The sequence below is a fragment of the Pteronotus mesoamericanus genome, unplaced genomic scaffold (genome assembly GCF_021234165.1).
Source record: "Pteronotus mesoamericanus isolate MK-2021 breed Mesoamerican mustached bat unplaced genomic scaffold, CSHL_Meso_final contig_22, whole genome shotgun sequence".
NCBI classification, from domain to species: Eukaryota; Metazoa; Chordata; class Mammalia; order Chiroptera; family Mormoopidae; genus Pteronotus; species Pteronotus mesoamericanus.
In genome coordinates this window covers 7,225,196-7,241,391 of record NW_026555090.1, presented here as the reverse complement: position 1 = coordinate 7,241,391, position 16,196 = coordinate 7,225,196, and the positions used below count along the sequence as shown (strand labels likewise).

The following is a 16,196-nucleotide window of genomic DNA, read 5'->3' as shown; positions in this document are numbered from 1 at the left end:
GAACGACCCTGATTCATATACCACTTCCCAAACATATTGGACCTTATGCCTATTTCCCTCCATAAAACCTATTAATAATTTTCAGAATGATTGGTTCATAGAATATGCCTTGGAAACAAGGATACATTATCACACTCTAAGATCACATCACACTTCTTAGCATCAGAATGGTCCCACACCTGACACGGAGCCTTTTGTTGGATAAAGCCCCATATTTTTCACACATACAACTTGTCTGTCCCCTCTTGAACTTAGAAGTAATCAAATGTTGCATTTAAATGTACCATGTCGTCCCTATGTTCATCTCCTGGGGGTTAGCTCTCCACATTTTTTTTTCCTGATAAGATCCCGGGTCTGTCTCTGAAGCTAGTTACTGCCCACCCCTACCTGTAGGACAGCTGGTGAATGTTTGCACGGCATTTTAAGTAACTTGTCTCAGTCTGTCCTCTCCCAGTTCAAACACTATGAATTCCTCCACTTATCCCATCATTTTTATATGATCCAATGTTCAACACTCTCGTATCTTAGATACTCCTCTCTGAGCACTGTAGAATTTGCCAATTCATTTCTTCATTGTTACTCTGCATATGATGAGCCTTTACTGTCTTCTTTTTTATTTTTAAGATTTTATTTATTTATCTTTAGAGAGATGGAAAGGGAGAGAGAAGAGGGGGAGAAAAACACCAGTGTGAGGTTGCCTCTCGCTCATCTCCTACTGGGGACCTGGTCCACACCCCAGGTATTTGCCCTGACTGGGGATCGAACCAGTGACCCTTTGGTTCGCAGGCCCAGGCTGACATTCAATCCACTGAGCCACACAAACCAGGGCTACTGTCTTCTTAAATTGGTCTAAGCTAGCACTTCAGCGTGACCATACTTAGCCTTTGAAACAGAGGTTTCTGTGTGGGTCTGTATACTAAGGACATGTATTTTTGACCATAGAGCCAGACATAATTAATACTGTCATTATCCTTTCCCAACAACATTTGTGAGGTTTTTTACATTAATGCACATTTTTATTTTAGCACAAACAGCATTTATGCCTTCCCTTTTAAATGAATTTTATCCTTTTTTCTCTGTTAGAATCTCTGTAAAGTTAAGCATTAATTTCACAGTCTTGCTGCAAAATACAGGGTCGTAATTATGAATAAACACTGTCACTGCATAAACTAGGTGAAGAGACCTCACTCCATTACCTAACAATGGAATTTTTTGAAGTCGAACTATAATATTTGGCTTTGCTGAAAACATAATCATTTCATTTTTGATTTTTATTACTGTAAAAGCAAAACTCTTGATCTTTTTCTCCTTCCAGGGATCAGAGGTAGAATGACTTGCTCTGTCTTGTCAGTGTGCTCTGGGTAAGGCGTCACCGCCCCATCCACCTGCCTGAGCCAGCGTGCCTAGGGAGGCACGCCCCAAGGCTGCTCCTGTGTCTGCTGGAGGCGGCTCTAAACAGAGCTCACGCTGAGAGACGATAACAAACGTTACCTTTCGTCCTTGCCCAGCGATCCTGATTGTGTGAAGCCTCTCCTTGCAACCACCTTCTTGGCAAAACATATACATAAGTTGAAGGAAACCTGTACTGTATATGAGTACTGTTGGGCCAAAATTAAAATTCCAAAGGTCTGCTTTTCACCCTTTCAACCAGGAATGTGACAGGCACATGTAAACTAGTCGCTAAAATTCTGTGGCATACCAAAAATATATTTTTTGCCAATCTGACCATTAGGTATAAGTTTGATTCACTCACACTGGATGGCTATGGTTGTGTTGGCTGTTGTCATTTTTTTATTTGACAATCTAAGGGAAAAGAGTCACTAGTAAGAAATCTTTGAATGACTGTGTGGGTTGGTTTTCTCTCTCCCCTCTGTACAGCGCAGATCTGATCACAAAATTGGAGGCGTAGTTTATTCATCAGAGTCTTTGTAGACCAGGCTTTTCAGGCCTGCGCTTTGGCCGTTCCTCTGCTAGATCGTCTGTGCAAATTGACTGCCGCCAGGACTCATTCCCAGTGTATGAGCTCATTTTCAAACTGGGCAAATGGACTCCCACATCACTTCCCCGCATGTTTTCCTCAAGTAGCAAAAATGGCTCTCCTGCCTTACATTCAATCTTATCCAAATGTCTGGACCTTTATTGTTACAGTCTAGCAACGGCAGAATCGTTTAAGGGTTTTCTGTGGCTCTGAAACTATCTTTAAAGTATAATAACTCTTTGATATTTAACTCCCTCCACTCCTCTCTCCTTACAACCAGGCAACAGTCTCGGTGTCTCCATGGAGATCACTGCCGTCCTCACCTCCCTGCCATTAGGTTTGATGAACCTTGTGTCATGGGCTTAAATGTGAGGTACCCTATTGGAGGTTGACCCGGCAGTGCCCTCATGTCCCGGGCCAGGCCCCTGCTGGTGGCCAGCATGCTGGTTACCTGTTTTCCGGGTGGACCCCCAAGCCCGAACTTTAGGAGAAAAGAGTGGCAGTTGGGGACAATTGCTTGTGAGGGTATAAATTTTATGCATTAGAAAACCTATTCTTTCTTGGACTTACTTCCTCTACAACTCCTCTTACTCTTGAAACCTCAGGTATTTGTGTTTTGATAAGTAAGTAATCCCTCTTGGAATCAAAATATATATGTATATATTAGCCATGTCTTCAATAATTAGAGACTAGATTGGCAGTGAAGAGACACAGACTTGGTTATCTTTTAAGCTGAGTCATGCTACGTATTTATTAGACATATTAAGGTTTGTCTTGGGGACAGGAGCTGGCACACAAAAAGCCCAAACCTTTGTGAAAGTTTTATAAATAGGGGGTTCTGCTGCAAATGCTTTTGGATTATCAATATCCTTTTACCTAAGGATGGCTGGCGGCAAATTCTTCAGAAACTAATCCCTCTGTGCTGAGCTTATGGAGTTGGGACTTGCTTCCTGTAGTGTGTGTTTTCACAAGGAACAGGGAAAGGTGTTTCATGACGTTGCTGAGCAAGGCACGTCGGAATGGATGTTGGAGAGATGAGGCCCTTGGGTCACGATCTCCTTCCCTTGACACAGGTGGAGGAGCCCTGCTTAGAGAAATCCCCCCTGTTCCCCACCTACTCTGCCCAGAAATGGAGCCCATTTCTTACTGTGCTTGAGAGAAGGGTATCTCCCACCTTTCACTGCCGATCCTCGGCCCAAAAGGAATAACAGACGTCATCCATGACTTCATGGAGCTGATCAACAAGTGTTAAACACCCGTTTCAGAGGGCTTCTCAGGAGGGACCGTGTTGGAATCAGCACGGATATTTCATTTGGGGGAGTGTGTAGAGAGAGAAGGGAACTCAGGTATCTCCACTGTGCGTGGAACTGGAACCTGAGATTCGATAAGGAGGGTGCCTGTCCCTGCATCTCCTCGCCAGGATATTGAAGAGACCATGGAGCAGACCCGAAGCCTGAACATGTATTGCCACTTTGCAAACGGCATCGGTGAGCCCAAGTACATGCCTGTGCAGTCATGGGAGCTGCTGGCTCAGACACTGGTGGAAGCCTTGGAGAGTCACAACGAAGTCAACATGGTGATGGACCTGGTTCTCTTTGAGGACGCCATGCGGCACGTGTAAGTGCGCTTCTCTTGTTTTCTTTTCTCAGCTGTCTCCCCTCCCCCTGCTTGGGGGCCTCATGTGGGCGTTTGAGGACACTGACAAAACCAGGAAACCAGCTACTGCTTCTTCTGTGGAGGACAAGGTGGCTGCTGGGAGAGCAGCGGCCGCTGCCCCTGCCACTGGCCCCAGGGGGCACCACAGAGCTGAACGCAGGCAGAACAGGGTTTACTTTTTCCTTGTCTGTCATTTAATGTTCCTGGGCTGGACCACAGTGACACCACAGGCAAATGTGAGACAACAAACAAAGCACCAGACAGCTCCGAACCTGCATCCCCACCCCATATTGATCCAAGGGCCAATTTTATAATAATGAGATTGGAGCTTTTTGCTTAAGTGCACACACATGTATTTCCAAAGTTAAACATCCTCATGGGTGTTATCGCTACCAAATGAGTCGCTGACGTAGTCACCAGGCCTCCCAGATACTTTATACTCACACCAGGGCTACCCCTACCCCCTGACTCCGCATCCCTTTGCCACTCTCCCCGCTTGCCCACGTCCTCCCTCCCTGCCTCCGATACTCACGGTCTTCAGCAGAAAAATCCACTCCTCCTTCAACTCCTCCGAGCTGTTCCTGCATCGGTAAATTCTGCCTGGGACCCGACTGGCCCCTGAGCTGCGGAAGGCTGTTTTTCTTCCCCATTCCGTGGGCCCGGGGCCTAGAGAGAAGGAAGTGCCCCCTTTGCCCCCACCTCATCCCACTGACGTATTTAAACCATTTCTCCTTTCATCCTTCACAAACTCCAGTTGGTTTTTTTCTTTTTTCTGAAGCCCAAGTAATTGGACTTTTGCACTCATTGTCTCTTCTTGTTACTGTCACCTGCTAGCGTCCAGTTCTGCCTGCCATGTATCAGTGACCTTGGTGCGAGGACCGTCCTGCTGTCCTCGGTCATACTTTTCTGCTCCCCTGGCACCTGTGCACCTGGTCTTTCTGTCCTCGGCTTCCGCAGCTCCAGTGCCCTTCCCCGCCCCCCGCCCCCCGTCAGCATGTGCCTGGCCTGCAACGTCTGTCGTCGGCAGCGAGCCCACCTCCAGGTCCTCCGTGCCGAGCGTCCACTCTCCGACTTGCGCTTCCCCCCCTTCCATTCACCCATCTAGTTTTTATTCCAGCTGTTCTTAAACTGTATCAACACTTTATTCCATAAAGAGAAACGAACTGCTTTCTCGAACTCTTTTGCCCCTTCGCCTGGCATGTCTTCCATGTCTTTACTTTCCTCCACCACCGTGGACGCAGTCATTCTGGCGCCAGCTCCCTGCCTTTCCTGTCACTGCTTCCATGTGACAAAAGCCCACTACAGTTAAACCCCACTCTCTTCTGCACACCTGCCCCTCAGCACCTGAAGATTATCGAAGAACAATCCCCTACCATGTTGATTTGGTTCGCTTCAGATTTCCAGACACGAATATCAGAGGCGCCCTCGACTTCGCGAGCAATCCTGCTCCACCGCCCTGGCTGGCTTCCCGGGCCTGCGCCCTGCGGTGGCTGCCGCACAGCTTCCTTTCCGAGCTTGCAACGCCCTGCCCCTCTCTTCCTGCGCAGTTAATGAGCACAGCTCTTACTCCACTGAGATTATGAAAGCAACCCAAAGAGAATTTTCTCAGGTCCCTGCCATCAACTCTAACAGCCTATCGGTACTCCACCTGCATCCCACACACAAATACCGACTTTCCTAACAGTTCAGTGACTGTTCATACCCAAGGTCGGTTCTTCCAGCTGTGCACTAGGTCCCACCTCCTCTCAGCTTCTCGGCGACTCTGCTCCTCCCTGCAGTTTCCCCTCCTCTCCTCTCCCATTCTTTCCCCTCCCCTGCTCTCTCTCTCTCTCTCTCTCTGTGTCATCTCCTTTCCTCTCTTCCTTCTTACCTCATCATCAATTCATTAATTTCCGGATCATATACGTTAATATAAACATATCGTGTATCAAAAAAGAATAAACTATTCTTAATTCTACTATCCCTTTTCATCCACTACCCCATTTCTCTCCTATTTACAACCAAACTCATCAAAAAGGTGTTCTTGTCACACCTGTCATTTTTCATCCTCTTCTCAGTCTACTGAACCACGGAAGCTCTTACAGACATCACCAAAGACCTACCTCTCGCTGAACTCAGTTGCGACTGGTGGGTCCTCCCCTCAGATTACATGACTGCTCTGCTGCACTTGTCATGATTAACCGCTCTATTTGTTTACATCCAACATTCATCTGATACATATTTGTTGCTCAGATCGTTTTGGTATAAGTTCCGGGATCTTTGTTTTACTCACTGCTAGATCCCCAATACCTAGGGCGGTGTCGGGGACACAGCAGGGACTCAGTACAAATTCTCAGCACGTCACATGAGAAGAAACATGGGGACAGAGAGTGCCGGGGCGTGGCTGCGGTTTGAAACAAGTGGTCAGAAGGGCCTCGCCGGGAGGGCAGCACGTGGGAGAGCTGCTCTCCCCAGAGTAGTCACTGCAGGCCTGGCGCCGGTGCTTTGCATCCACCCGTTCATTTAGTCTCCAACAAAACCCTGAAGAAAGTCAGGCCTGACGTCACACACCCAGAAAAGGGGAGCCAGAGCGGACCCTCACGCAGCCGGGCTCTGGAGCGGGGCTCTCACCCGTTATCCTGCGACGCGTCCTCGGGTGCTTTCCGGCCTCCCCCTGGTCCAGCGTCAGCTCCTTGAGCACACATCATGTTTCATTCGAGGACCTTGGACAGTGTCTGGTGCGCAGTGGGCGGTCAGTGACTAACGGTTTTAAGGTGTCTGTTCACTGACGTTTAAGAGCTACCTGAGTGTCACAGTCAATGTGGTTTCCAAGCTGGGTGATCCGCGGGCTGACACTGGTCGAGCAAAGGAAACACAGCAGAATAATGAACCGTCTGGAGGGGGCAACTCTGAAGACTGAAGCGTATTTGGATGGATCATTCAAAAGTACCAGTGTCCCATGGCTTCACCCTCATACTCCTCTTTGTTCCCTGAGGCTCCTCAACCCAAATCTTTGCAGCTTCTACCAGCCAGGAAAAGCAGAAAACAGAACACCAAACAATTTACTGAGAAACACAGATTACCTAACAGTTTTGGACGGTTCCATGACTTCTCATCACTATACCCAGTGCCTGAGGTGGAGGGGTTTGGACTCACTGCAAGGAGGTCCCACCTTCTGATACCCGAGGGGGGACGAGACAGCGCAGAAAGGATGCCCCTGGATGCACTTTCCCAGGAACTCACAGGGCTGGCCAGAGCCCAGGGGGCCGGCCAAGGCGAGGGCCTACGTTTATAGGGGCAATAAAGCCTATGCTCATGTTGATGAGCATATTATCAAAATGATATTATCCGGCTATTCTCACCACTTGAATTCTTAACATTTTCTTCTTCTTGATTTCCCCACACCTTCCCTAAGCTTTGCTGCTTTAGTGGGGCACTTGAGTAGTTACAGGCACTGTGCAGTAGTTAGTTACGGGCTCTGCAGGTGGTTACAGGCACCGTGGAGCGTTACGGGCACCTGTGCTGCATAGAGCCAGGCCCAGGTTTCCATCCTGTTCCGCCACTATCGGGCTGTGGTCCTCCGTGAATGTCCCCGAACTCCCCCAAGGCCAAGCCCCAGTTTCCTCCTCTGGAAAATAGGGGTCATAAGAATGCTTATGTGACAGGGCCGTTGCTCTGTGTAAAGTGCTTTGCACTTAACAGACAGTCCATAAATGTGAAAAAAGTCTTTTCTCTTTGCATGATGTTTTCTTCCCTAATAGTGCTGCTCTGCTTTCCCTTGGCCTTCCTTCATGACCGCCTCACATTCTTGTTCTGTTTTTTCTCAAAGCCTCATGCTGGATCTTCCCCCCTGCTTTTGGCATATTCTTAATCTATTTTTTTTCTTTCTTTTCACTCCCACATACACTTCTCTGCCTCCTCTTCTTTTCTCTTAGAAAAAAATTCAGATCTGCGTCTCTCGCACCCCTTCTTCTGTGTGCCTGCCCAGTCCTCGGGCATGCGTGCCCGTGAGGCCTCACTGTGCCGGCTTCCTCCAGCTGTGCTGCGGTGCAGCTTCAGCTTTTGTTTTTGATCACCCAGAAATTCAGTAATGAATTAACTCAGACTGCCTTGCTTTTCTGGCCCAGCAGCCCTCTAGAATATTGATCTTCTTTTTAAATTTTGCAATTTAAATGCAGAGTCCTTTGCCCTCGTCAGAGGTTGTTAATGAATCCCCAGCTGGAGTCTAATGCTGACAGTTGCAGACTTAACCATTCTTCTTTGGAAACGTCATCGCTAAAGGTGTATTTTCCACTTAGATATTGAATCACACAGACCATGCTAAGCTGAGCTGGGGCCTTCTAGAACAGAGCTGCTGTTAGGCGGCCCGGAGCACCCAGTTGGACTTCTCTCCATCTTCTGTGCTTGCCTCTATTAATCCATTTCTGCCCCCTCTTTTTTTAATTAGAAAAGAGGACCTGGGTATCCTAGCACCATGGTGTCCCCTTTTGTCATTGTAGTCAGACGCCATCTAAGGCAGACACAAAACAGATATTCCTTGCCCCTGGCATAATGCTTGGTTGGGCACATCACCCCAGATGCAATGCTGAGTATAAGATAGGCATTGTCCTCTTTCAGAGAACTGTATGGAATACCTTTAGTGTGCTAGCACTGTACAGAATACATGACGGCATACACACTCTTCCAATGTCTAGAAACTGTGGCTTAATAAGGGAGCAAGAGAAGGGTAAATCTATCCGATACAAGACAGAGTACAAATATTACAATAAAATATTATAAAGAAAGTCAAATCCTAAAAGAGCTAAATATAGATTAATAAATAACTCTTAAGTATTTAGGGGACTAAATTTTAACCACATAAATTTAGTGACATACAATTTAAGTACAAAAAGCTAAAAATTTCTGTACATCTGAAACATTAAAACTAAAAGCTGAAAGTGCCCAATTGGGGGGCTATTTTGAAACATACATCAAGGGGTCTTACAATTTAGAATACTTCAATTGAGAAGTGGGCAATAGACAAGAAAATTTATAAAAGAAAAAATATATAATAAGAAGAAAAATGTTCAGTCCTCTAGAAATAAAAAAAAAATAAAACCATAATCATCTCAATCATTAAATAGGCAAAGATTAATAATATATATAACCCAATGTCAACAAGGGTGAGGGCAAGACTTTCCAGTCTGCTGGAGGTGGGAGGTGTTGACTCACACTTCTGCTAGCATCTCCTTTTGAAAAATAAATGTGCCCCATAGGAGAGATGAGGTAATAAGGATCCATGGACATTGAGTTTATTGATGCTAATCCTATGACTAAGTCATCAGTATATGCAAGAAATTTGCAGTAATGAAATTCAAACCACAGAAACTTAACATGAGCCCTTTAACCTCATACATACATTTTGTTGACACGTCAAACTCCACCCGTCCAAACTCCCCTCGAGCCCTTCTTCCTAATTGGGGTTAACTAGACCCTAAGCTGCTCTACCTTTAATTACCATTACTTAATTTGAATATGGAATTTCTCATTATAACATCATTAACACAAGACAGGGACACAGGACTGTAGCCTGTGCAATTCAATCTCAGATTTACCCTCTGCTCTCTTTGGTTGGACTTGACCTTGCTTTGCACATTCTTTTGATCCCAAGATCACCAACACTCTTGTCTCTTCCTCATGTTCTTATCCCCTTTGCCACAATGGTTTTATTACTGTTTTATGTATCCCCCAATTCACCGACAACACATTTTCATTCAACTAACCTAATCTAACATATTCTCAGCCTCCAATGTAATAGACTCACCTTTGGATCAGTCCTGCTTAAGAGGATACAAAATGGCGCCACCATCCTGGGAGGCAGTTTTTCATTATGCCTCGAAAGCCCATAAAAATCGTCCTGCCGTTTGACTTGGCAATTTTACTTCTAGGAACTTATCCTATGGACATAGAGATATAAACTAAAAATATTCACATAGCTTGATTTGTAACTGGAAAATGTTGGAAACAACCTAAATATCCAACAGTATGCTACTGCAGACAAGGGAGTTAGTCTACACAGCGGAATACTGTTCCGCAACTAACAGCATGGGTTAGCAGATCACACAGTGGTGCAGGGAAATAACCACAGTGAAATGAAAAAAAAAAAAAAAGATTTTGAAACACTGTGTTCAGTATACAAGGTGAACCCAACTTTGAAAATATATGGAATAAAAATAGGTTGAGTTTTCAGAAGTAATAAATGTATATACACATAAATATATATTTATAAACATACAGACATTAGGGAAAAGTTCAGAAGGACATATAATTAATGTCAGTAGTGTTTAGGCAAGATAGAGTGTAGTTTTTGTAAATAGCTATTATTTCTAAGACAGTAAAAGAAAAGGGCATAGGAGTTATTCTTGTAGAGAATGTAGGTACCTTGCATACATATATAGGTAGTGCTGAAGGGAATTTTTTTTAAGGCTGCTGGCTTATCCTGGAGGGCAGGCTGTGGCAGCTGCGTGGAAGGGCAGCATTGGAGGAGGGGCAGGAGGAGTGGGCTCCCAGGGGTGGGCGCGGTCTTAGCCCAGGTCTGGGATCATGGCCCCATCGCTGGGTGAGGATGCGCTCACTGAGAGCGCTAAGGAGAGCCGCAAAGGCAAGAACCCGGAGCCGAGGAAGGGGCATCCTGCGAAGCATCCACAAATACCCATTACAAGGGCATCAAAGCCCCGGAAGGTAGAAGAAGCCGCATCAGGGCTCTCTGTCTCTGGCTGGCTTTAATTTTGCTGCTTCTCTCCTAAGAGAAACAAACTGTTCTGTCTATGCTTGTCCTCCAGCCTTCCCTGATATTTTTCTAATTACATGCTTTTCACTCTTCTCTTTTTCTTGCCCCCAACCCAGCGTAAAAAAGCACAGACAGACAAAGTAAAATGAAGTTGGGAGGGGGAGGTGGCAGAGACAGGTGCGGCTGGGGAGGAGCGGGAGGGGAAGCCCTGGGTCCCCTCCCTGGCCATCACTGCCCCCCGATTCCTGCCTGGCAGGCCTGAGCACCCCTCCACTGCTGCTGCCGCTGCTGCTAGTTCACCAGTGGCGACTTCAGTCCACTTGGTCAAGAAGGCAAGGCCAGGTTTGGGGACAATTTAACTCAAGCTTCCCACAGCTGGGCCCATGCTCAGCCTCCAAGGAGCGTCCCCGTTCTCACCGCGCGTGCTCCTCAGAGGAGAGCGTGCAGGAGCCAGGAACTCAGAGCCACCCGCTCCTGCCTCCATCCCTTTAGCTGCCGCATCAGTCGCATCCTGGAGGCGCCGCGGGGAAACGCGCTGCTGGTGGGCGTGGGGGGCAGCGGCAAGCAGAGCCTGACCAGGCTGGCGGCCTTCATCAGCTCCATGGACGTGTTCCAGATCACCCTGCGGAAAGGCTACCAGATCCCGGACTTCAAGGTAGGAAGGCGGGCGGCTGCCTGGGGGACGCTCAGCCCTCCTTCCTGCTACCCCCAGCTCGCCCTCAGCAGCCCGTCACTTCCCTCGCCCAGAACCTCGCTTAATTGTCCCCCTGTTTTCTTCTTCGAGTCTGGGCTGATGACGTGAGGCCGCTTTCCTCCTCGGTCTCAGCCCGAGGACCCTGGCCTTCCCCAGGGCCGCTGGCGGGAGGCCTCAGCGGCTTGTCACACCTGTGCAGCCTCAGCCCCGCCCAAATCGGAAGCACATCTGTTGGGTTGGCCAAAAAGGCCGCTTAGTTTTTCCTGTAAAATGAAAGACACATTTTTTCATTTTCACCAATAGCTTTATTGATTTGGGTATTTTGAGTATGTCGGCTGTCTCCTGTGTGGCAGAACGTTGATTGTTCTCAATTAATGTCTCGATGAGATCACCATCAACTTCAACTGCTCTGCCGGAGCAGTGGAGCATCGTCCAGAGAGAAATCCCCAGCACGAAACTTCACAAAGCACTTTTGACACTGTGGATCAGTCGTAGCGCCTTCTCCATACACTGCACAGGTTTTTCTGTTGTTGTTGTTGTTGTCATTGTTTTTTTTTTTTACACTGCAGTTGCATTTTTACCTTTCCTAAAATGATAAAGCATAATTTGTTGAAAAGATTGCATATTTTCCTCCATCTTCAATATTAAATTGACTACACAAAAATTAATCAATTTTGATTTTTTTTAAATGCACGCCGATATGGCAGCTGTCACAATGCAATCTAACAAAACTGTTTTGAATGAAGTTAAAGACAACTAAGTGCTACGGGAATCATCTTATGGGAAAAAACCTAAAACAAACTCTTTGGCCAACCCAATATATCAAATTCAGCACTCAGCTCTCCAGTAGCTCTAGTAAACTTGAGAGAAACTCTGACAGTCTCTCCAGGTTTTATTGGAAATTTATATTTTAAGAGACGTCACATGGGACCTTCAGTGATATTTCCTGGTTTCAGACATCAAGCAATGTACACTCTGTAAAGCGGAGAAAAGCTCTATATAGAGCTTTCAAAGGTCACTTGGTCCAGCCTCTTCCCTTTTATCTCGGCCACAATAGAGGCACGGCAGGCAGTCACGATGGGGTTTCCAGCAGGGAGCCGCTCTTGCTGACCCCGGGGATAACGCTAACCAGCACTGGGCCAGACCTACCCCGCTGGGTAGTCTCTCAGCTAGTGATGCTCAGTGCTGCTCCGCAACCGCCGCTCAGCCTCTCAGTGCCTGGCTGAGTCTAAGATCGTTCACACACCAGGGTCACATCAGGTCGATCTTCACTGCTTCCGAAAAAGAGGACACAACAGAGAGCCTATGAGAATTATGCATTTACAGAATGACTTAATACTGTGATTCTCAACCTTGGCTGTATACAGAAGTGCCCTTCAAATAATGCTGATGCCGCCATCCCACCTTCCAGAAATTCTGACTTAACTAGTCTGGGTAGTTGCCTGGGCACCAGGAATTTTCAAAGCATTGCCCAGAGGATTCCAATGAGAGCTGAGACACATTCATTGTCTTTGGTAATTCTGCAAATACATAAGGTTGAGAACCATGGCCTAAAAGGAAGTTTATTAACTTTAAAGAGGAATTTATTTGAACATGAAGAAAGGACTACTCTAAGGAAATGCATGAGATTGTTAGAGAATGAACTTGGAGTGGGGCAAGAGACAGAAGACCAAGATTAGGGTGTGATGGCTGAGCTTTGTGAGAGGGATCAGCAAAGAAACGGAGGTTGACTAAGCTGGAAAACTTTAGGGTTTGGCATCCTAGCCCCAGACTCTATCTACTTGCAATTTTGAATGGATGTAATTTCCTAGCAGGTGAGTCTGTGTCCCAATATATTTTTTCCCAACACAAGCCTTTTGCTGGAGCTAATCATAAGAAAACAAGATGCTGCTAGAATACAAGCTGTTCATCACCAGGCAAGTATCCCCGGGCACATGGCTCTTCCCCCAAGACCAAGAGCAATTGTTTGCCTTCTGGGGCAGGTCAGTCACTTGCATGATAAGTCTCCTCTGTCTTTAGGAAAGCTATTGCCTCTTTGCACAAAGCAGGAGCCCTAGAAGCTAACACAGAAGCCACAGCGGTTTTATGAACTAAAGATCATCACTGTTTAATTTTACTTGCCCTCCCCTGTAGGCATCAAAGCCCAGGAATGAGGCATATTTTCCCAATGGCCAGTGCAACATAGAGCTCCTCCCTGCCTCCCATTGCCATTTTCCCATGAGGACATTGCTTTCTCTCCCATGAGGGCAGACAGGAAGGGGGCCCCATTCCTAGAGAGTGAATGGGGGTCTCTTGTAAGAAAGCCCTCTTCTCAGAGATCTCTGATAGTGATTGTCTTTGCAGGTGGACCTGGCCAACCTGTGCCTGAAAGCCGGGGTAAAGAATCTCAGCACGGTGTTTCTCATGACTGATGCCCAAGTAGCCGATGAGAAGTTCCTTGTGCTCATCAATGATCTCTTGGCGTCTGGTAAGAGACTGTTGGCACTCGCATGTCTAATAAATTCCCCCTGGAGTTGGAGTCATCTGGTCCAAAGTCGGAAGAGCTGGATCACAGAAATGAGGGAGGAAGCGGGTATAGGGGAGAACAGACTCATCAAGGTTTGTCTAGGATTGGTGCTGGACCTGCTGTTCTGGCTCTTCAATTTACATTTCATAGCAAAACAGACAGTAATTTTGCAGCTGTCTTAGTGGGGCTACACCTGATAATTGGGAGAAGAGCAGGTTAAAGGCCCGCTGTTTCCTCCCCAGATCAAGGCAGAGAGAAACTAGGATTCAAATACCGTAGGCTTTAGCAGGAAGATACGCAGAGAACATGCACACAAAATACTCATACAATAGAGCATGATTGGGTTGCCCATTTAATGAATCAAGGATTCAGAACATTTGGGGAGCAAAGTGGAAGCAGGAACAGTATCTCTTCGTGGTTTTCCATGATTTTCAAAGATCTTGACAGGGGATGGCAACTACTCTATGGCGCCATCAGTGAAGGGTAGGATTTCAGACAAAGTTCAGATCTTGACTCTTTGCTGTCCTTATTTATTCTTATTTCTTTAGGAATTCAGGACTTATGACAACCATTCTAGAAAAATATGTGTGTATACAAATTCATCTGATATATAAATATATATACCCAAGAAGACAATATAGAACATAAATTATGCATTTTCAGAAGTGTGAGGTGTGTGTATATTTTTATATTTATATTAATTAAAAGGAAAAGTCAGCATCTGCAAAACCACCTCTTCATCTGGGTTAAAAACGTGGTCAGTGCACAGATGTTCCTAAGTAAAATTTCTGCCTCCAGCTTCCTGGCGTCTCACAAAGCTCGTTTCTCTACAGTTCACCCCATCTCTTTAACTGAATGCTCTTAGTTTATAGAGTCTAAGGACCACGGTCACGATACAATTTCCCAAGTCTGTCTCATGCCAGATGTTCAGGATGGCTCCTGCCATGTAACCCCTAGGAACTTAACTGCTTCAGAACCATTGTCTTCCTCAGCTTTTGTGCCCTTGTACCTCGGGCCATTTTACTATTACGCCCACGAAGAGCCCCCAGTCCCTGGTCCACATGGCTCACGAGCAGACCCTGTGGGCACACTCTGGCTTGTTTCTGATGAGCACCCGAGCTCCGCACCGTGCGCGTTCTGTTACACCGATCCCACACTCTTGCACCTTCCCCGTCCTGCCCTGATTAAGTCAGCTTGTATCCAGGAGTTTGCCCGCTGACTCTTACATCTTTTCTCCTCCAAGCCAATATATTTTCCTTTCCTGTACACTATCTTTTTAACATCCCTCTGCCTCTACAACAGTGTACTACCTACCCCATTGCCCCACTCTTTATTATTTCACTAAATAATGAGAGAGGGGCCCAATTACCCTCCCACCCTCAAGCTGTGCTCCAAAGTCTAATTTCTAAAATAATCCAAAAGGGTAAAATTGTGCCTCCAAAGTCCCACAGCTCTGGAGACGCCAGCCAAGCGTGCTGCCAGCCTCGCCCTGCACCCCCGTTGGCTCCGATCCAGCTAGGTCACCTTGTCCTAAAATAATGTCTGCGACACAGAAGATCTTATACTTTTACCAAATGAAACTTAATCCCTCACTTAAATACTTTTAATTTTGTGCTTAGGAAAAAAAAAAACTTTTTTTCAAGTTCAAATGAGTTCCTGAAACCCTGCCAGGTGAAAACAATGCATCCAGACCGCTTCAAAGCCATGGAGTTTCAAGCTCCTGTTTCCCTTGTAAGGCTTCTACAAAGAAAAACAAAACTTATAAACATATATTAAAATGGAGGTAAAAATAAAAGTAACACTTTTCTAATCTCCTTTTCTTCTGAGCCACGTTGTCAAGGGGAATAGAGCATAGTTTTGTTCTAATTTTCCCTGTCAAATAAATAATTTCTGGTTAGACATTAACTGACTGCCAGTCCAGGCGGAGCTACAGACATTCCTTAGAAACTCCCCATCCCGTTAGTTTCTCAGCCTTGTGATGCTGTGCAGTCACTCCATTCCTGTACGACACAGCGGAGACCAGGAAACCACACATACATTGGGCTCCCTTGCCATTAACTCAGCCCTCTCTCGTTATCCACAAGTGCTGTTATGCTAGAGATAAAGCTACAGAGAGTGAATTCCACAGAGTCAACTCTCCTCCAAGGACATTTTCCTCAGTGAGCCAGTGATCTCACGCCATAGGCTTGCTGGCTTCCTCCTACACTTCTTTAGATCATGGAGGTTGCATCTGCTGGTTTCCTGGCACCATTTCCAGAATCAGACATTGACGGTAATTCATTTGACTAATCCCACTTCCGACACCAACTAAACATTTCAAAACCTGTCATTATGCCAGTTGCATCTCAGGTGAGTTATAGATAGACAGGAAGGAATCCTATAGATAAAGTTATTAAACTCCTGGATTAATTAGGAAAAGATACGTAACTGTATATGAAGCAGGATGGCCACCTAGATCAGAACAAATGAAGTGTATCTTTGACCACTTCCCTTGGTTTCCCAGAGTCCTTATGGCGGCCATGCAGCTGCTGGTGAGAGTATGCTCGACATGTTTGCCCTTGCTGAATCTGAAACATTTTAATACTTGCTGTCCTTCTTGTCCTATATAACAGTT

At 46.3% G+C, this 16,196-nt stretch overlaps 1 protein-coding gene across 2 annotated transcripts in view; it reads left to right on the top strand.

Annotated features, from left to right (window-relative positions):
- Positions 1-16,196, top strand: part of DNAH9 (dynein axonemal heavy chain 9) — a 301,438-nt gene that overhangs the window by 178,318 nt on the left and 106,924 nt on the right. For both annotated transcript variants that reach the window (XM_054571228.1, XM_054571229.1), the window contains exons 43-45: positions 3,399-3,595; positions 10,875-11,037; positions 13,420-13,543. In XM_054571228.1, the coding sequence (XP_054427203.1) occupies positions 3,399-3,595; positions 10,875-11,037; positions 13,420-13,543 (484 nt within the window). The remainder of the gene's footprint in view (positions 1-3,398; positions 3,596-10,874; positions 11,038-13,419; positions 13,544-16,196) is intronic.